Genomic DNA, 22176 nt, shown 5'->3' on the forward strand with positions numbered 1-22176 from the left:
CCTCCAGCTCACCTCAACATCCTTGCTGCATTCTGTTAGTTGTTTCTAGTTATGATGGGATGTTTCCCTCCCTGCACACCACTCTCCTCACTTCTCTGAAGTCTGTTTATGTGAGCATGTCAGCTGTGTGTGCTCCAGGGCTGTCTGCTCAGCATGGAAGCAGACCTGCAGCATTGTCTGTGCTCCCCTGGCACAGGTAGCACAGGTACTGCCAGCACCTGTAGCTGTGTTCTGGGAGTAGTTCTGTACACAGCCTGAATCTTTGGGGTTTCAGCTGTTGTCACTTCAGTAAAGAGTCACTGCTGAACGTGTGCTCCTGCTCTCTGACAGAACAAAATGCTCTTTTAATACAAACTTAGCAATTTAGCTCTGTCTTAGCCTTGATTTCTGCAGGAATTTCTTAAACAATAACCTGCAGGCACCGCAGAGAAGTTTGATGACATTAATATAATCATAGACACATAAAACCCAAGTTATTGATTTTGAGGAAGAACAAAATTAAGGAAAAATATCCCTGCAAAGAAACTCACTTTTTTTCTGCTCCAGGGACAATTTGCTGTTGCATTTATTATGCCTCCCTTCTGAAACCAGTCTTTCCTATGGAGCTTTGGTAATGTACAATTTAGCCACTTTTATATTAATGTTTGTCTGATAGCTATTATTTTTTTTCTTTTTTTTTAATAACTCTTGAAATTTGAGAAACATTAGTTTTACCATTGCTAAAAAAGTCCTGATTAAAGCATCCAAAAGGGTTCTGACTTGCAGTAGTCTGCAAAACAGCCTGCTTTGTGCTTTTAAATATATTCTCTAAAGTCAGTGGGGACTTATGTTCAAATATAAAAGGGAAAACCATCATTGTGTTTCTGTGGATATGAAAATTAAGTAGCATTTTGTAATGACTCTCCAGTATCTCCAACTTAATTATCTTGACCTATCTTTGAACTTCACTTGCAACCTCTTATTTCCAAAATACAGTTAGCTTGTGGGATTAGGATTGGATGCTTGAAATTAATTCCTCAAGCTGCAAAATAGATAAGGCAAAAGGCACCAGAGTGCTTTCCTAGTCTGGGATGGAGGACAGGGGAATATAACAGGAGATTTAGCTGCAATGCCAGGAATAAACCCACAACTAATGGCTGTGTTTTATTGTAAGCTGTTATAGGTCTGTATGTTGGGATAGATGTTGTGTGAGATTTTAAAATGCACAGAAACACAATTATCTGAGTAAAGGAAGTGTCCCTTACAAAGATGGATAGCACATTAAGGGTTCTCTCAAGCTACTACAGCAACATCAATCTACAAAACAGCAGAGTTGTTTTCCAGTTGTAGCCATTTTTTATTCTTTCTGTCTCCCCTCTCATTTTTATCATGAGAGTACAGAAAAAGCTTTTTAAGACAAGTTAAGTTTCTAGTTTTAAAAGGAATCTTTTTTCAACAATTAGTGCTTGTGGGAAAGCAATCTAGGAAAGAACAAGATCATTTTCCCCTTTACTCCCTTCCCCCTTTCTTCCTTTAAATATGATGGAACCCTAATCTGTGCTCTTTAGAGTAGAGGTAATGAAATTACAGAAAGGATGTGAAAAGTATCTGTGAAGGTAAGCTAATACTTTCCATTGTGCAAGCCACAGATATACTGCCTGAAGACACATAATATGAGAAAGTTAAAGGAAAGAAATCAATATGAGGAAAGATTTTATTTTTCATTTTGGTTTTAGAGATCCATTTGGCAAAGAGTTACTTAAGAAGTATGCTTAGGTTCATTTAATTCATTCTTAATTCATCAGTGTTTTCAAGATGTCTGACATCCCAAATAAATAACTTACCTGATGCAACTGCAATATGCTTATTGGGTCAGTGAGATCCTGCCCCAGCCTTTCTAAAGCACAAAGTCCTGGGCTTGATATTCACAGCTGATAGGGATATTTGCATCTGTGTGCTCCTGGTTTGTTACCCAATGCTGCCTCTAAGATGTCAGCTTACTACTGTTACCATGACACTTCTGATCAGGTTTGTTCCAAAGAGAGCTATACAGCATTTTAGAAATGAAAAATAGATGTCTAACATGTTTTGGTGTCCATTCTGATGTTTGGCATTCTCAGATATTAAGCATGTAACACCGTTTTTGGTGTGTTTTTAGGAAGAAAGTTGGTCTTTTCATATATTTCAGCCCAAATTAATCTTTCTTTGGCTTATTTATGAATTGGCAGTTTGGAACTCTAGAACCAATTGTTCTTCCCTGCTTGTCTATGTGTGCATATCCCACCAAGAGATGTATGTGTACAACCACAGGTAAATCCCACAAACAAATGGGTATCCCACAAACATTTGCAGGCATTTCAGTGAGCTACTTTGCCCTGAGCAGTGGCACAGGTGCACACCTGCTGTACCTATACACATCATTCAGGAGACAAGAGTGATCACTACCTATCCTTTTACAGGGAGGTTCTCTCAGCCACCTGCCTGGCTCTGGGGTGTTGTTTTTCATTTTCAGGCTCTGGAGAGATGTGACCCTGCTGTTTTTTGAGGCTGCTTTTAATTTTCAGGAATCTTTCTTTTCTATTCTATGTAATTTGGTTTTATCTGGCCTGGTTTTGTTTTCATCTGAACAATGAACTTGTTAATCTCCTGTCCTTTGAAATCTGTAGGCCTGTTCCCTCTTGGGTATCCCTTCAGTCATCAAACCCTTCAGGAGAATTTGTATTTAGTCTTGGCTACTTTAATGGGCTGCCATCTGAGCCTCAGGCTCTGTGGTCCCTACTTCTCCTGTCCATAAAAACAGCCTTCTTCCTGGTCATTGCTTTTTTAGTCTCTACAGTTATGCCAAAAATGTGTTCTATAGATGCTTTTGTTTTATGTGTGAATTATCAAAAAAGAATTCAAGTTAACTGAAAAATAACATTTTCTGGTCACTTGTCTCTCAAATATAGTTGGTTTTTGAAATTTCATTTAAAATAATTGGATGGTTTATGAATAGCTGTTAGGTAATTAAATTTACAGGAAAAAAAAAAGAAATTAAATGGATATATGATTGAACTTCTGAGCTTTCACACTACTGATTCTTTAAAAGCCAAACAAAATGCTGCATGCATATTAAAAATAATGACTCTGATATGCCACCACCACAACTGTATGTATTTATGGATCAGTTAATCAGTGTTAATCAGTGTCTTGGCTTCAGATAAGATCTGTAGCACAACTTTAATGAGATGCTGCTCACAGCCCAAGTGATGTTTGTATTATGTTCATATTCAACTGAATTGAATTGATTTTCTAAGTTTTATCCATGCAGCTACAAACTAGTGTTGGACTTTTGTGTAGCTCTGAGAAAAATGATGGGATTTTACTGTAAAAACATTTGGTTTGGATTTCATAGTAATAAAGCAGGTTTTCTCATGCTTGCTTGTGTGTTTATGGTTTTAGAATATTGTCCTATTCTAAGGTACTAAAAATGATTTCAGGATCATCTCCTGTGGAGATAAAATTTCTTTTAAATCTCTATAATTTTTAGTCAGTCCAGCCACAGGTTGGACATTGACATGTATCAGTGGAAGTAAAAGAACATAAGTGGTACTATGCAGCAGCAAGGACTGCTGAAACTTCCTGCTAAAGCATACAAATGTAAGTTTTTGGATCTATTTTTTGGAGGAAAAAAAAAGTCTTTAAAGAGCCAACCATTCAATTAAATATTCATTATCAAGGAATCTGCAGGTTTTTTCATCTTCCAAAAACCAATCTATATTTATCTTTGACAGGAGAATCCCTTCAAAGAAAGGATTGTGTCATCCTTCTCAGAAGATGGAGAGGGGAGCCTGAGCTTCAATGACTTTGTGGATATGTTCTCCGTGCTCAGTGAAATGGCTCCCCGGGAGCTCAAAGCAATCTATGCCTTTAAGATCTATGGTAACTGTGCAGGGGCTCGCTGTGCTTCTTGTGTTTGGAGTCCATGAGTGGCACACTTGGTGATCTTTGGTTCTTCTGTTGTTTAGATTTTAACACAGATAACTTCATTTGTAAAGCAGACTTGGAAAAAACCCTTAATAAGCTGACCCGGGAAGAGCTGACAGAAGAGGAAATCACTCTGGTTTGTGAGAAAGTCATAGAAGAGGCTGACATGGATGGTGATGGGAAATTAGGATTTGCAGATTTTGAAAACATGATTTCCAAGGCACCGGACTTTCTCAGGTATTATTTTAAGAAGCAGAGAGTCTCTTGCATACTTGCAGGTATTTTTTTAGGATACCACTGTGCAGTCTAATGCAAGAAGTGTCAGACATAAGTATTTTACTTGAGAGCTGACTAGGGGATGACTTCTTACCTAACTCAGTTTACTTTGCTAGGGCATATTCCAGTTCTCTCCTAACTTAAGACTAAGAGCTTAATGGCTTTTAATTATCATCTTTCCTGCCCCTCCACTCCTCTTGGTGTGCTTCAGAAAAATATTTTGATCCATTATCAGCTCAAAATCATGTTTTTCTTAAGCCTATAGCAAGGATCCCAGCTGTCTGCATAGGAATGTTTGTAAATATTGTAAACATGTTACAAATACACATGGAAACACACAGATCTCTTTGCTGAGAAAGTGAGGGTTTTTTTGAAGAACTATAAAGTGCCCTGCAAAACACAGTACAGTATTTCATTCCCGAATGAAACTCCTGAGGAAAGATGTTAGAGCGATGTGAATGTCTTTTATACATCTCGGGTATTCCTTGGCTAACCAAGTGTATCAACAGAAACCCTTTTAGAACAAGGTATATATCATCATTATGGTGAGGCTCAGCTCAGTAGGTATTCTAATATTTTGTTTACAGGTATTTCCAGCTAAGAAAACATTTTCTTTATACTGCTATCCAGCAGAAGCTGCTGGGGTTAGGTAGAGTTTCCTTTAATCAATCAAAAGGCTGTGCTGCTCCTACAAATCTGGTAGAGAACAGTGATCAAAAATGAAGAATTGAAGGCAGATCTGAAGATTCAGCAGAAGCTGCAGTTTCAGAAGCTTCCTGTGTCATGACTGACTTTACTGCTCTGTTGTAGAGGCTTGCAAACTGCTGACTGAGAATTGCAGCTGAGGATGCTGTGCAGTGCAGTCATTTCCTGACAAAGCTGAAGAGAGGAATGTTTGCCAGTGTAGCCTTGGAATGACTGTCACAATTATTTTTCTTTTCCAGTTTGGTGATGTTTTGGGAAGATGAGGAAATGAGTGAAAATCACTGAGTGCTGGGTGTTCAGCAGGGCAAGATGATGAGTAAAAGGTGGAATGAAGTGAGATGTGTATTATAGATTAGGTAAGAGAAAGTGGAGAGTGCCTATAAAATCAAAGGACAAGGCTAGCGAGCTTTGGAAGACTGAGCCTCCAGTGGCTCAGGTTAAACACAGGTCCTTGGATCCGTGTCTGGGACAAGGTATCTCCTTCATGTTTAGGGTGGCAGTGTGCAGATTTAAGGTAAATGTTTGCCATCTCTGGCTTCAAGGGGCATTGTGACTTCTCCCTCCTTTCAGGTTCAGGAGTTTAGCTGGGTCATGGGATTCATCTCTGAAATTCTCAGGCCCAAGAGCTCCTGATGATATAGAGAAGGGTCTCCTTCCACCTCCTAACCAAAACACTGGGTTAGAGCCTCTGACCAGGCAGTTTCTATATAACAGCAGCTTCTGTGGGGATAACAGTACAAAGAAAACCATTTCTTGGCTGGAAATATATGTAAGGAAAATACTAGAATCCTCTGAAGAATCTGATGTTTCTCATGGTACAGCAACATGTGTCTTTGAAGCTATATTGGAAAATGAGAGTGTAATGGAAAAAAGTCTCAGAGTTGAGAATGTGTAGGTTCTCTAGTTTGGTTTCTGTTTTAATCTGAGTTAACAGATGCAGGAAAAGAAAGTAACAGGGTCATGAGACTACTTTTATCCCAACTAATTTTTGCATGGAAGATTTGATACCTCTGCCTTACTGTGGTTTACTGTTCATTTTCTCTGTAAAGGTATTTTATTTTTTTAGGACACTGTTAGTTCTATTTTTCCTGTGTGCACTGCATCACAGACTGACATATTTGTTAATTAATACTGAATTTCCTGTTCTGAGGAACTTATTCCAATTTTTAAAATACTGTGTAAATGTGCATTTTAAAGAGAGATTCGACTTTTGGATTGAGATTCATTGAAGTTTAATGCCACAATAGGTTCACCAAAGTCTGACTGAGACTGAATCTAAACAAGCACTCTCTGGCAGGAGCCAGTGCCTGCTAGCAAGTGACAGACTTTGTGACATGGGACAGGAATGCAATTCCTGTAGCTGATCTCTCACCACAAAAACCCCAGTTCTTGTTCATTAAGTGCAATTGTACCATAACAGTCTTGGACACATTACCTACTCATTTACTGAGCAATGCTTTCTTACATCTTTGTGAATTCATCTCCAGCTCTATTCCTGGTCTCTCATTTTCTTCTCTTCTGAGTCTTCAGCTGTAAATGGTTGTCTTAAATGATAGCCTTGGGCTGTGTGCAGCCAAAGGGCAGGCAGGGCTGTGCAGCTTCACTGGGTAATCTAATACAGAGCATGCAAAGCACAGGAAGTGTCTTAATAGCAGATCACCAACCCTATATGTCAGTGGTAAACTGAACTAGCTTCTGACTATTGCAAAAAGATATAAAAACATGCTTTCACCTAAAATAAATTGTCCCTTGGAAATTTTAAGCAGACATGTGGAAGAAATACCAACCCATCAACAGAAACAGTCACAATTTCATTTGTGTTTGCATGTCTCCACTTTTTGTGCCAAGTTGAATGCATTCCAGAATTTAAATTCAAGGAAGCCCAGGAATCTAATGATTTACACTTCCAGCTGCTCAGCCACTGTGAAAATGGAACACCCAGGAGCCAAAGCAGTAGCCACATTGAAAATGATTGCCAGTAAGGAATTGGAGATGCTGGGGAACTGCAGCTTGCAGGGATTTTGCTGTGAAGCCATGGGCAGTCAATATTTCTGAGTATCTGATCCCAGAATACATCCTGGCACCTGGTATGAGAGCCTTCTGAAAATGCTGAATAACTTGCAAGGCCCCAGGTGATTTTTATCTCTAGTAAAGGATTTTTAACTCTGTTCATTTCCTTTTCTCCCCACCAAAGCCACTTGTTCATATCATAAAAGGAGGAAATGTAGGATTCCAGGTGATTAAGTTTTATCCCTGGCTCTGCCATTGCTTGAGCAGGTGATGTGTAGGAAGCCATATAACACTTCTTCCTCTCTGCTCTCTTATGTGGGACCGGTGCTCACCCAACTTGTGACAAACACTGAGAGCTTTCATGCAGCTGTAAGTTACCATCATCATCAACTGAGATTTAAAGTTACTGAGGAGGAATATCTTCTTTACTCTGTGGAAAACCTTTGAAAATCAGATTCTTACAGCAACATGCACTCAGGTTTTGGAGCAAGTTTTTTACACGTGTTGGGGTTTTTTTAAGCTGTCACATTATCACACCTACTTAACATACACAGCCAGCATTAACTTTGGCACCATGATCCAAGCTGTGACCTGCTGTGAGCTGGAGTTCATCCACTCTACCTTGACTGATTTTCCTTATCCCTCCTTTCTCCAACCTTTACTTAATGACCCTGTGTAGGTTTAATCTCCTACAGACCTTTGCCAGCTCTGTGCTGCTGTCAGGCAAATGAAGATGCACTAAAGTCTCTTGCTTGATTTGCACTGCTGTCGTTGAGGAATTTTTTCCAAACTAGAAGAAAACACTGTTAATCATGAACCAGGGAAGATCTACACAATTGGCTGTTATCCCAGAGCTGGACTAAGCTGTAAATGATCATGACAGTTACTGGTTCAGAAAATTTGATCCCAGTAGTTTTATTTCACTCAAAAATGTTATCATTAAGAAGCTGGTTGTAGTTTAATGGAAGCATTGGCAGATTGAGCTGGCACTAGCTAAGTGTTCTGTTCTACAAGACTGGTTACGTTTTCCACAGGAAATTGTTTTATAAATCATCCTGGAAGTTTCAGCTTATTTGAATGCCTGAGTGTGAAGCATGTTGTAACAATATGTGGTAGGGTTTGAGAGGAATATGGCATTAGTAATGCCTGGGAGCTGCCACAACTACATAGGGAAACAACACATTAAACATTGGAAATGCAGTGTGTCTGAAACCCAGCCACCAGCTGATGTTGTGACCCCAATCCTACCAAATGCTGAATTAAAGAAAACTCCCTTATAGGGAATGTGCATCTCATAAGACTGTCCCAACATACAGATTAATTAGTTCTTAAGAACTAATATTAGAGCTAGTGACTAATTGGCAAGAGACGCTTAGCAAAGAAACAATGGAAGGGAATAATTTTTGTCAGTTTTTTTCAGAGTATTTTAGCTGCTTCTTAGTAAAAAGCTGAATGTTCAAAGGCCAAAATGACACTCTGATAAAAGTAGAACCTTTTTTCTCATAAATAGATTTCCAGTTAGGTGGATTTGGGTGGATTTTTTGGGAGAATCATGCCTCAAATGTTTTTACATAGAATGTGATGGATTTTTAGCTCCTAGATATTACCTGTGTGGGAGTTAAATTTTTAAAAGCCTGTATTTATATAGTCTCTAGACATTTCTTGAATTGTGAACAAGATATTTATAATTCTTTTATTTAAAAAACCCTTAGTGCTATTTGCATCACTATCTGCTCTTTCTCACAGTGCTTAGGCTGGTGTGCCAGGCTGCTATACAGCATATCTTTTACTGTCACCCAGATTGAATAAACTCCTAGAGACAAAGTTCCTAGGGACCATGGTGAATATGAAATTTTATCTCCTCCAAATACATACCACAAGCTTCCTTTAGTGAATTTCTGATTCAAATCTAATAGCTGTAATTAAGTTAGAGTATTCTTTTGGTAGAACAAAATCCAAAGAGTGTGCATCCAGAAAGTCTGCAGCCTCTCAAATGTTCCAAAAAGGTTTTCTTTCAGTGTAGGCAACAAAAATACAGAATTTACCTACAAAAATACATCATAATCTCTTCTCATTTCAGTCAGTCAAGAAAGCAACAGTTGATACTGCCATGACTGTGAGCAGATTGCTGCCTGTAGGCAGTGGGGTTTCAGCATGCCCTCTTTAAATTCTCTCCCTGTCCTGCTGAGATGCTCAGGAGCTCTCCTGAAGCCTGTGCCATTGTAAGCCCTGCTGCTCACCTGTATTAAAGAGCAAATAGAGGATGACAACCAGCACCTCTTTGGCTCAAAAAGAGAAGCAACTTTACCTGCCTGATTTGTCTTGGTTAGAGCCCAAATGCTGTGCCAAAGCAAAAGTACCATTGGGAAACACTTAGCTCTGCTCTACATCCAATAAATTGGGTAATTTACACTGGATTTAATCCACTATTGAGCTTGGCCCTTGAGCTAACATTTCAGAAGATGGAATTTTCTCCCATGAGATTTAAATCTTCTCCAAGTGTGAAAGAAGAAAGGGCTTTTTTAACACAGCAGCTTCCTTTTTGTACTTGAAGGAAATTTTTTTGCATAGTGACAGATGTGTTTGTTTCTTGTGTGTTTGAGTCTCTTTCTTTCTTTTGCAGTACTTTCCACATAAGAATCTGAAGATGTTTCTGCCAGTCCAGCCTTTCTGAATCTCAGGCACTCCAGGGGCTTTTGTCCTCTAATGAGGGCTTCTTAGAACTCAGCAGAAAGTACTGAAATAATTCTGGTCCACAAAGAGACAGAAGCATCATGTGATCTACAGGATATTTGGAACAGACACATTTTTATCTTCACTGCTGGCCAAGCACTCTGGCAAAGATGGTTGGTTGTTGGATTGTGGTTTTTCTTTCTTTTTTCCCCCCCTTTTTTTAAGAGTCAGAATCAGAATATTATTAAAGGTATTTCCACAGAGTTTTTATATTTATGAATATTTAATACTGCTCTTAAAAGTGCAAAAAAATTGAGAGAAAGATTAGCTTTGGTGTGTTTTCCAAGAGTATTTGAAAGAAAGCATGGGCCTTAAATAATGAGATGCCTCTATCACTGTGTTGTACAGCTGGGATCTTGCATGGAAAATATCAGAGGTGAAAGAACTGCAGTCAAGATCAAGCTCCCAGTGTTGAAGACAACCACAGCCCAGGTTTGCCCTTCAGCCACTGAAATGGCAACTGCTGGGTTTGGTGCTTACCTTCAACCAATATTTTATGGATTGTTGTGTCCTTATAAAACTTGAAATATTTGCCTTTTGTATATGATAACTGCGTACTGATTCATTTCTGCCCAAGACAAGTGTTAAAATTGTGTCCTTATTCTCAAAGGGGCTCCTGCATTTTCCTCATTCTATGGGCTGATAATGATGAATGGAGGAACGTGGTCATCTGTAACTCATGAAGAAGTTGAAGAAGCACAGAACTACTGTTAAGGACATGAAAAGATATTTTCTTTCTAAACAAGCTATGCAATCTCTCCCATAAAATGCATGAATGCAAATCTATGTTTCTCTTTCCCCTCCAGCTGGAAAACAGCTAGATCTTTTTGTTGTTTTTTGTTTACTTCCAGTATTGTTTACTGGAGCCTGAAGACAATCATATGTGTGTTAATTACTGTTCTAACAGTCAATAGAAGGGCTCTGTCACTTACACGGCTTCTGTATCAAAGTCACCACAATTAAAACTTTTGAAGCATTCTGTTGTGCTTTGAGAATTTTTAGGTCACATACTAATTTCCTTTCTGATCATGATACCAATTACTACAAAGTTAAGTCTTTCAAAGGATGAAATGTGTTAGATAGAACACTGTTAGAGAACCTAACCTGTTTATAATTTCTGTAGGGATGGTGATGCTCATTTACCTTGGAAACCTTTCTGTGTGGGGAGCTTGCAGGGTATCTTGCTGTTCAGATTTACACCCTATGAATAAAGAAGAAATATTTCTCTAGCAGTATGCGTGTACATTAAAAGCTTCAGTGGAAATTTTGGATATTCAAGGTACACAGGACAAATGGCACTTGTATGTTAGTCTGATAACATTTATTTGTAATATATATCTTAGAGCTATCATGTTCAGTGATGTTTAAAGTATTTTAATGCTTCCTTCTAGTGATTTCTGTTTAGACAAAGGAATTAAAACCTGAATTCCCTTACTCAAGTTAAAATTAACAGAAATCAATCCTCATATTCAGTTCTGATTGAGTAAAGAGAGATTCCAGCCTGTTTTTCATTTTGAGCAGATTAAGTTAGCTGTATCAGCTGATTCAAACTATGTGCAAGGCATTGGCATTAAGAGAGATAATGTTAAAATTACTTCCTATTAATTAAAGTATCAGCCTAATTTTTTGAAATTGATTTCAAGAGGGACATTGAATCTTGTAAGTCTTGTGAGGTGTGTAGGAGGATATGATTAGGGTGTATTGTAAAATGCCAGGTTGCATGATTCGGGATCAGATTATGGAGACAAAAAGGATCTAGTGCTGATGACATAGGTCAGTTCCTTTTGGCATCCACATTCTTCTGTGTGTTAAGATGGTTTTAGCTAAAATTCCTATTTTCCTGACACTGTGTCGTTCCTGGGTTGTATCACACTCCCCTTGGCAGTGCTCAGTGTGATGTTTCCCTGGGTCACAAAGCCCTTAGGAGACACTTGAGCTTGCAGGCAGATGTTTGACCTTGGAGTTATCCACCTGAGCTGAGAAACAGAGAGAAAAAGAAATTAGGAGCACATTGTGGAGAAATACTCCTGTGCATAGAGACGAGTTCTTGCAAAATACTGCAGACAGAAATGCGTGCAGCTGTCCTAACTGCCTTTATTTTTGTGACTTACGTTCATGTCCTGTAACAAAACCCGGAGCGACGCTGTGTGTCCCTGGCGTTTGAGAGCGATCCTGCACTCGGTCTTCAGCACTGCCTAGTGGTGGGTGAGTATTTCCAGCACCTGATGGCAAAGGTGAGGGATGGATTTCTGAGGAGCTTTGTGTCTGTGCTTTCACCGTTGTCTTGGAACTGGCAGTTTTCTCACAGCAAGACTGTTGAGTGAGTAGTTCAGTGTGATGCAAATTTAATCTGATCAGGAGGATTAAAAACCTGCTGGCCTTTGGCACTTGTATTACTGGCATAATCTAATAGATTCTCTAGCAAGTGTTTCTTCAACTAGCCTCACTCTAAATGAACTACCAGGCCATGTGGAAAGAAACTGAAATAGTAAAAGAGGTTTAGATTTAAACCAGTTTTGGATTTGGCCCAAAAGCAAGAGGACATACATTTTGAATTTCAGAAAAGTATTAAATATAAACAGACATTACTATATTCCTTCAAAAATGGACAAAGAAAAATGAAAACCATTACCTAAAGCCTCCATCAAAATAGCTGTGTGTGATCTCTTATTTATATACAGTTAAAGCATCTTGGGAACAAAAAAAGAGTCGTGAAAGTAAATAAAACGGTATCAAAAAGTAAGAAATAACTTGGTTATATTTAACTGATCATTGTTTTAAGGAAATACTGTAAGCCAAGATTTGCAACAGCCTGCAGGCCAAAATCTGATTTGCATTACTTCCACGTTAATCTCCAGTAACTGCTGACTTCAGTGGAATTAACTCATGTCTGTAACTGGATCTGTGTTGGGGAAAGTACTTGAGGTTTTGCTGCAGTTCATGGTGCCCTCTCACGCCCTTTTAATGTAATCTTAAAATGCTGAATGCTCTTTTCTTAACACGCTCCTCTTTGTCAGCAGGCTCACTGTTGGAATCTCTTGCAATTTCTTGCAGTCACAGAGGAAAGGACTCCTTTCTTTTTCTCCCCAGGGCTAATTTTTATCTCCTTGTGTATGTACGATGAAACCTCACAAGGTGGCACCACTCCACCATAGCAAGCCATAACTTCATTTAACAGTTCAAATGTCCCTGAAATACAGGATTCTCCACAGAATCTAAGATGCCACAAAAACAAAAAACAAAAATATGAAACTGTGGTTAATTAGTGATTTTAAAATTCTACATAATTACCGAGAAAATTTTGTGTTTCTCAATATCATATCAGTAAAAATATGTTTTAATAAAGTCCCTGAAAATTGAAACGTATGTTAAAAGTTAAAAAGGGATTTTCTTGCTGAAACTGTAGTAACTCGTATTCTAGACACTTGAAGAGGTTAAGATTATATTCTAAAAAAACTGAATATAAAGTAGAGGTTTTTATGTGGATGGGAAATATTATGCTTGTCAGCTCAGAATCCCCAGTAAATCAATTTGGGCTGAAATAACAGCAGGATTAAGAAGAGTTTATAATATTATTGCCCAATACACCTCGTCTGGGACGGACAATGGAGTGAAATCTGATGAGGAAGACATTAGAGATAATAAAATTATAATTGTTCATGTCCTTAGGAAGACGTGTGTCTGAGACAGAAGTACAGGACACGTGAACAGATGTTCTCTTTTCTCTGTATCATTTTGCACTTTTGGGTGTCTTGTAGAGATGTTAGTGATGCTGAGTGACTATCACATTCTTTTTGGTGGGGAAAAAGAGGAGACTGTTCTTGGTAGAATTCAAAGAGCATCAGCATTTCAGATAGCAGTGCCTTTATTTAACTGTAAGTTCTGCCCTTCTTGTCTGTAGGGCATTTTACAGTCTGAAATTCCCCAGTGCCCTTTCCCTCTGAGTGCCTCCCGTTGGCAGGAGCACTGAGAGCCCAGGTGTGGCAGCCCTGGGTGCTCTGCAGCTGCAGTGCAGGTGAGTCCTTCCTTCCCTCTGCTCCTTCCCAGTCAGGGGCAGCTCAGAGCCAGATGTTCCCATGCACAAAGCTCTGAGTGCCCATTGTCGTTCCCTCTCTGCAGGTACAGCTGTGTGCTCAGAGCCCTGCAGCACAAGGCACTGTCTGGACCCTGCTTTCCAGCTCCAGCTCTCCAGCTCTCCATCTCCTGCTCTCCATCTCCTGCTCTCCATCTCCTGCTCTCCAGCTCTCCAGCTCCTCCCAGGCAGCTTGGGGCCAGATGTGCCTGCAAATGGAGGGCAGAGTGGTTCAACTCTGCTCAAGAGGGTTTGGGCACCAGGCCAGCCTCCTCCTTGTCTAACTGTAACTTTTCTCCTCTGAAATCAGGGGATGTGGCAGCCTGCCAGGAGCAAGGCCACTCATTGCTGTGGGCTTAATCACAGCTTGGGCAATTCAATAGGGACCAAGCTTGGCCTGTGCTCTGCACACTGACAAGCTCTGGGAATTGGTGGCTGCTGGTTGAAGGGGTGGTAATTGAAGGCTTTGGTGTGGTCCCTCATGTAGAGGTCTGAACAAGCAGGTTCAAGGTGGCTCTGTTTACTTGATGGAAATGGTTTACAGTTTAGTCTGGGAAGGTGTTCACGTGTCCAGAAGTCAGATCCAGCTTTTTCATAGGCCTCTCATCCCCTTGGATATCGGTGTTATGGTTGTGGGCTGTTCCTCACATCACCCTGGAGGCAGCACTTCACAGGTAGTGAATTCATGCTGATCATTAGTAACCTTTTATTAGCGGGCTAATATTCAGGGTAACTTCAATGGCACTTAGAAATAAATTGATATTCACCAGATTTCTCCCCATCCCAGCTGCAAGGAAATGATCTCCTACTGAGACATCTCAGAGAATCACAGAAGATGCTGAGTTGACCCCTCAGGATCACTGAGTCCAGCTCCTGGCCCTGCTCCAGGACACCCCAAGAGTCACTCCAGATGCCTGAGAGTGTGGTCCAAACTCTTCTTCAGCTCTGTCTGGTTTGGTGCTGTGACCACTGGCATTGCAGACTAGTAGTCCCTGACAGGAAAAAGAATATTGGTATTTTATTCAAAATGGTATTTTGGATGTTTGAAAATTATTATGCTTTTTAAAAATTTTTTTCTTTATACAGATAAAAAATTCTGCATACAAAAAGCTGTAGATTCAGAGAGAATTCTCTCTAGAAGAAGTTTGAAAACTGAAAGACAGTCACTGTTCTGCCTAAACAAATAGGTTAATTGATGTGTATATTCAAAGAAATCAATTCAATTCCAGGAAACGCAGTGAGGCTTTTCATATGTTTAAAATGTTTCATCTCTTTTATGGCCATTTTAATGACTGTTGTTCTTCTAATGTTAGAACCAAATATGATAAGGAAATATAGAAAACTTCCCTATTGTAATTTCACACATCCTCATAATGACAGTAACATTAGAATTTGCAATCACAAATACCTCTTACTACATGTCTTTAAAATTTGGCTTTCTGCAGAATCTGCTTGCAAATACTTCTAGTGAAATGACTTAGTTCCACATGAGTAATCCTTCTGTTATTGGCAGATATCCTCAGGGGCCAGATCTCCACAAGACTCCTACTCACTTCAGTAGGCAGGCTTCAGATCAGCTCCTTAAATAATATTTTGCTTTATTCAAGCATGGAATGCATAAACAGAAAATCAAAACCTGCAGAATATAAATTATTCTGTTTCTCAAGCAATACTAATATGCAGGCAGAGATGGAAAACAGATTTACTGCAAGGATTTTTACTGTCTCATTCTTTATGAGACAGTATATGAAAAATGGAAGAAAACATGAAAACTTTGTATGACAGATAAGTGAAGAGGAATTGTAATTATCTCTAGTATGTCCCTTTGATTTTTAAGAGCTTATTAAAACATGAATAGCTAATCTGAGAGTATTGAAAATGTAAAAAACTTCCTTAGCAATTTCATCTGCATCTGACATATTTTGTTTGAAAGTCTATGCTTTACTACAGTAAACAGAGAACATTAGAGTTTTCATAAAGAACACAGGCATCAGAGTTGTCCCTCTATTTTGATTTCCTGTAAGGCTGTACAGAAGTCAGCTAACATTCCCTCTCATTTGCCTGCATGAAATGAGGACATTGTGTTCACAAAGAGGCTGCAGACTTCCCACTAATGCCACTGCCCTTGGCATTATGAGTAGACATTTGACAGAACAAGTTCTGGTAAAGCCAGAGGAAATACTTTACACAGAATTTTCATATTTTGACCCAACTCCTTCTGGGAAGAAACCTGAGATTTGTTATATCCTTTTGTGTCCTTTGAAGGTTCACTCTTACTCATATCTTCAGCAGAGATGGGGTAGAACACCCAGTGTTTCTGCAGTTCCTCTGTTGTTTTCTGGAGAATACCAATGCAGGGAAAATGGAGCCTGTTATCTGAGAAGAGCCTAGCAAAAACCTTGGCTTAGTAAAATGAAGCTGAGGGGGTTATGGATGCTGATGAAACACAGGAAGTTTGATTCAGTGACCTGAATTTGGAACCCTACAAAACCTTCCTTATCTTCTTTATCTAAGATATAAAGCAGGTGGAATTATTTAATTGATGTCTGATCCAATAATCTACAAATGTGATTCTTCATGGCCTTTAATTATTTTTATATTTCACTAAAAAGGGGGAAAATGAAGGAAAGAGAGTCAAGGGCATTTCCCTGGGCATCTCATGATTTATTCTGCCCCCAAGCAGGATCTTCAATCACCCCCACAACTGCTGAGACAGCCAATTTCTAAACTTTTTTATCTTAGAAGGCATTTATAGGGGCAGGAGGAAAAGACAATCCCAGCAATAATTTTAAATCAAGATTCATTGGGTATTTCAGTTTTGTGAATGGGACTTCCTTTCTATTTCAGACCATCCTTCTGTTATAAGTTTCTACTAACAATGACACTGGAGTAGTGTTGCTGGCTGCCTGTATTATCTTTTTTTTCTTTTTTGAACTCATGAAACAATTTATATCCCTTCTTTAATGATTTTTGTTAGCTCACAATAGTAGTTTGGAGGGTTGTTGTCAGCTGTGATTTATAATTGCCTGTGGTGCATAGCAGGAATTTATGATTTGTCTGGTTTGCATCTTTTATCTATGAGCATAATGAGCTGCTAAAAAGAATTTGTTTAAATCAAAAATAATTGTATTCAAACTCTAGTACCACTGAGAATGGAATTTTGGATTGATGCTTCTTTGAATGCACATGGTCAGTGAAAGCAAATAAAGAGAATAGAAATAGCTACATGTGCTTCTGGAATACTCCCACACTTTGGGATCTGAAGGATAGAAATTCCTCTTCATTGTATTTGTCTTCAATCCAGTTGAAATGTGAAAGTGCAGAGCTCTAGTGCCAAAGTTCACAAGAAGGTACAAGATATTTTGGTCAAAATTTTAGATAGATAATGGAAGATGAGCCCAAACTGCTCGTGACACCAACTATTATTCTTGGGTGTGTGGTTGCAGAGGATTTTTTTCTGAAGGATTGTATTTTGTCCATCACTGAACTTGCAGCAAGATGTATAATTTGCATCCAGAGTCTGCCAAAAAGCACAGGACAGTGTCTAGACACTGAGAAAGGGTCTTTTCTTGGTTAAAAAGTTATTCCACTTTAAGTACGATCATTTTGTCTGCTTTAAGATTAGTGTTATTAAATGTGATTAAGTGTAATTTAAAAAAATGTCTTTTTGGGGGGTTATTTCTGTTCTTCTTTTACTTAAGCTTGTTTATTCAGCTGTAACTGCAGATGTCTAACAGTACCTTGAGGATGTCTGAACAGAGAAATAACATCAAACCATACCTTGTTGTAAAATCCTACCAGAAAGCCTTGGTGCTGGGGGTATCCTCAGTCCCAGCAGTGCAGCCACAGCAGCACAAGCCTGTACCGGGGTACACAATTACCCTGCCAAAACATTGGCCTGAGCTGCTTCTGTTCCCATGTCAGGCTGGACTGTTCAGTGGATCCCTTGGCTTTATTCTTAAGGGATGTTTCTTGTCCCTTGATCCACTTGGTGCTAGAGCTCTCCACAAGAACTGCCCATGTCCTACCCTCTTTCCTCGGGCAAATTTGGCACTCCTTCAGCAATTGTCTCATTTGGGACTGAAGAGTCTGGACTGACACTCAGTGCACTCACAGTAAATGAGCCATTTTAGCTGTCCCCATTATTCCTTACTTTCAGTTCTTCCATCAGCCTTCTCCCAACACCCTCCTGCCAGCCCTCTCTCCTATCTGCTTCCTTTGCAGAATACAATACTTGAGATGCTCCTTTTCCCACCAAAGGCCCTGCTTCTGTGTGCAGATGTTGCATGCAGGAAATAACTGGGTTATGTCAGTACACAGCAGTCTTGTGACTGGGGAGCTGTTCTGGTAAATGCTTGAGGTTAACTCGGTGAAGCCCTCAGAAGATTCCAAACAAAAGTGATTGCTAGGGCTGTTAATTGCTTTGAGTGGGGTATCTCTTCCCTCTGCTTTGTGAAGACTTCCTCAGCACCCCAAAAGGCAATAGAATGCAGTGCTGGTGATGTAAACTGGCACATGGACAATATTTTCTGACAAGTACAATTGCAAATGTAGCATATATAATTCTGGTAACATTGGATACAGGAGAGAAGTCGTCTAGATATGAGGGGATAATTTTCTCCTCACCTTTTCTTGGGTAACTCTAATATTCAGTATCTGCCTCAGTTAGACAGGACTTGGTGTTAGTTTGGCTCCAGATTTAAATGTTGTGACTTACTCTTGAATCTGTATTTCTTCAGCTGTCCATGTGCTTCCTGCCTTTCTACAAAGCCAAAACCAGGAGTTCCAAAACAGAAAACCGCAGGAAAAGCTGCTCTGCTAATGTTTGTCTTGGGCGGAAACAAATAGCAATAGAGATTTCCTGCAAAATAATTTTCATGTGACAAACATAGCCTAGATTCTAGACCAAATAGTCTGTATAAATCTCTCTATTTTTAGTTCAGATTATATCTGTTATAGCTTTTTCTTTTTTAAAAATACATAAGTATCTTTCAGTTAACGATCTGTAGGGTTTTTTGGTCCCATTCATCTTTGACAAATACAATTACCCTTTGCTAGAATATTTGATTCATTTCTTGAAAAGCGATGAATAGATTTGTTATACAGTTAAGAATTCAAAAATTAAAAGGATTTGAAGAAAGCTTATTTGCAAAGAGTTGATGTGACTGCCTGATGTAACTTTTAGCTAATACCTATAAGTATGTTAAGCAGTTCATGGTCTACAGCAAAAGAAAAGTTCCTGTCCAAAGCATTCAGGCTGGAATCCATCCTGCTGAAATTCAAACACTGCAATGATTTGCTCTCCATCGTTATCAATTTCCCACTGATGCTAGATGGAAACTGGAGGGAATGGATTTCTCACTCACAGCATACCTTCCATCTGTGGATTATACTGAACTTGACACTCCAGCTTTAAGCCCCAGCTAAATATCTAAAGACTGGGCAGAGGAATGAGCTCTCGGTGAGATGGACATTCAACGTGAAGATAAAATGGTAAGAAATAAGAGGAGCATGTCTGGATAAGAATTCCAACAGTGGGTGCTGGTGGCACTGGGGGTTGTGTGTAAACTGTAGCTCTAAGTACAGAACCATTCACACATTGTCTGGGCTTGTTCCTACTGCAATTCCTGGGAAAAACAATTGCAACAAGACAGTGAAGGTTTCTCAATATTCCCACGACTGCAATCATCTGACGTCAGCATTAAGGCTCAGCTATGAGCTATTCTGTCTTTGACAAGGTTTCTATTCCAGTGTAAATGGAGGGAGGGAAGTGCTCCACAACTACTGCACGTGGAAAGAAGGAAGTTTGGGAGCTAGTGAAGAAAGGCAGTTCCGTGGTTGCAGTTAATACAACAGAAAGGTGTAAGCCAGGCTGCAGTGTACCAAGAAATGAGTTAGTCAGGAAAAAGGTCACAGTGTGATTAGCAGGTGAGAAAACTGCCTGGGCCTCTGAAATGTGCTGAAAGTAAGCACAACTTAAAACACTAACGGGCTGTATAACTGCTATTTAGCAGTTGTAATCAGATGTAAATCTAGGTGAACACAGAACCTTTCTTTTTACTGGACCCTTCTGTAAGTCCCCATTGTATGTATATATTTGGTTCTCCAAAGGAATGAAGTATGGCATTGAAGTATATCCATTTATGTAATAATACAAGGAAAAAATCTATATAAATGGAAGTAAGTTACACTGTATGCACCTGAAATAATTGTGTTTTATTAATTGTGCCATTGTCTTTGGTCATATCTCTTACCCATTAATCATTTAATCTCTACAACAGTACTCGAAATTCTGCTTTTCCTCTTCAGCATACCTGCCAAGCCTGTAGCAGTTCTCCAGCCAGTGGGGATCCACCTGGATGCTGACAGGCCAAGGATTGTGTGCATATGGATTGCTCAGCTCCTTGCCACGGTTAGGTAATCCCTGCTTTTCTATTCATAAGGGGTCTAGTTTGACTCTTCTACATGACTACCAGCTTGCCTGGATATCTTCACAAGTCAGATTACAGATGTCCAGCTAGAAATCAATGCTGCCATTCACTGAATTGTATAGTTGTTGCTTTTTTCATAGTGAAGAGTTCTTGCTAAAATGCAGTGCAATAACAGCAAAAGAAAGTAAACCCACGTATTAATGTAGTAATTCAACTGGTGATAGATGAGACATTTAACTTGAAGGAAAATAAAATCTTTCCTAGTGAATCAGAAACTGCAGCTAAGCTTCCCTGCTTATCCACAGCCTGTATCTTTTATTTCATTTTGAGAGGGCAACACAAATGGTGAATGTGCAAGAGGAATGGAGCACCATCTAGTGCTTAAAGAATAATGTATGATACAATATGCAGTACTGTCCATAGGCTATAGCAGGGTGGCAGAACTTCCCTTGGCAGTGACAGTCATAGATAACATTTTGCAGGAACCTGCAAACTGTTTCTTACAATGGAGTAAAAGTAAGAGTTTAGCTCACATCTCAGCACCCACGTTTGGGCTGACCATGTGTGGGAGAGGAGTGGACAGGGACAGTTGTACAGTGAGTATTGCTTAGTGCCACTGTGTCACTGTAACATCATCACATACCTGCCAGAAATATTTACACAGTATGAGCTCATGGTTATCAGTTTTTCTGCACTGTGCTTGCACCTCCCCAATTCAGGGGTCTCGGGGGTTTTTGGTGAAGGCTTCCAAGGTCATCTTCACATCTGAACTTTTCAACTTTGCCTTCAGAGCAAGGGCAGTTACAGTGTTCCTTGGTCTGTCTGGTCTTAACTGGCCTAAGTCTTTATTTTGTGGCTAATTGGCTTTACATTTCCAATTTCTCATTAGTGCTCTACTTACCTATGTCTAAAGCTGTCCAGCTGGTGAGTTTTTTCTTCTTTTTTTGTCTATTCAGCATTAAGCAATTAGTTAACCGTATACTAGTCATTACATTCTATACAAAGTTATTTATATCAGCTTATATAGGTATAAAAAGCTATGATTCAGGTTATATAAATATAGGTTATATTGGTATCTTATAACTCAAGCTATATAAGCACCTTGTAACTTTGATCTAAGTTATATATGCATCATCTGTTTTGTGAAAAGAAGCAGTGTATGCTCTCAGCCACTCTAATTTTGGAGCTATGATCTCACTTTAATCAAAAGCACAGTACAGATGTGCTGCTTTATTTCTGGATGTTTCCTTCACTTCTGTAAACATGATAGCATGAGCCTGGCTCAGACACAAGCTGTATTCCCTCTGCCTCCATATTGATGATAGACTAACTTTTTTTTGCATATTTACCTTTTTTCAGAATAAATGTGGACTTAGTCAGGAACCTTAATATGAATGGTATATTCATGAAATACGAAAGGAATCATAATATGAATATTAATATGAATGCTCATATTAATTATAAAATAAAGTCTCTACAATTATAACAAGTTAGACCAGTCTCAACTTTTTGAGAATAAATACATTTTTATATTTTAGATGGAGTTATTTGCCTTGTCAGCCAAAAGTGCTATAACTAGAATACTAGTTAACTTTTAGGAGAGTAAACCACACCAGAATAAAAGGAAATTTCAAATCTTTTCATGTTTGACAAACTTTGTGGTCCTTTTGGGACTGTCTCACTGTGCAACGCTGGCTTGCCTGTTACATTATGCTTAGGAATTACATGCACACCAAAAGTTTCATTGACCCTGGCCTGTGTCCAGGAGGGAAATCTTGTCTCATGATATGCTATTTTTATTTATTTTCTAGACATTTGTTAGCAACAGAATGTCATCTATGCATCCTGGACAAGAAAACATGAAAGGAAAAAGCCAGGTAAAAGTATAGTTTTCATTTATATTCACCACAACAACTTAGAGATAAGTTGCTGTACATGAAATAAGGAACTTATTTCCCAACAAGGGGAACTGTATGCTTACATGAATCAGCTGTGAAATTAGGG

General features: G+C 39.1%; 2 protein-coding genes across 3 annotated transcripts in view; both read left to right on the forward strand.

Annotated features, from left to right (window-relative positions):
* CIB2 (calcium and integrin binding family member 2) overlaps positions 1-11296 on the forward strand; it is a 37020-nt gene extending 25724 nt beyond the window's left edge. For both annotated transcript variants that reach the window (XM_088172375.1, XM_014879109.2), the window contains exons 4-6: positions 3753-3900; positions 3987-4182; positions 9560-11296. In XM_088172375.1, coding sequence (XP_088028501.1) covers positions 3753-3900; positions 3987-4182; positions 9560-9581 — 366 coding nt within the window. In that variant the 3' untranslated portion in view covers positions 9582-11296. The remainder of the gene's footprint in view (positions 1-3752; positions 3901-3986; positions 4183-9559) is intronic.
* A 7434-nt stretch (positions 11297-18730) lies between these two features.
* Positions 18731-22176, forward strand: part of TBC1D2B (TBC1 domain family member 2B) — a 35162-nt gene continuing 31716 nt past the window's right edge. The window contains exon 1 of the mRNA XM_088172373.1: positions 18731-22049. The gene's annotated coding sequence lies outside the window, so the exon portion shown is untranslated. The remainder of the gene's footprint in view (positions 22050-22176) is intronic.

This window comes from Sturnus vulgaris, chromosome 13 (genome assembly GCF_052056855.1).
Source record: "Sturnus vulgaris isolate bStuVul1 chromosome 13, bStuVul1.hap1, whole genome shotgun sequence".
Taxonomy (NCBI): Eukaryota; Metazoa; Chordata; class Aves; order Passeriformes; family Sturnidae; genus Sturnus; species Sturnus vulgaris.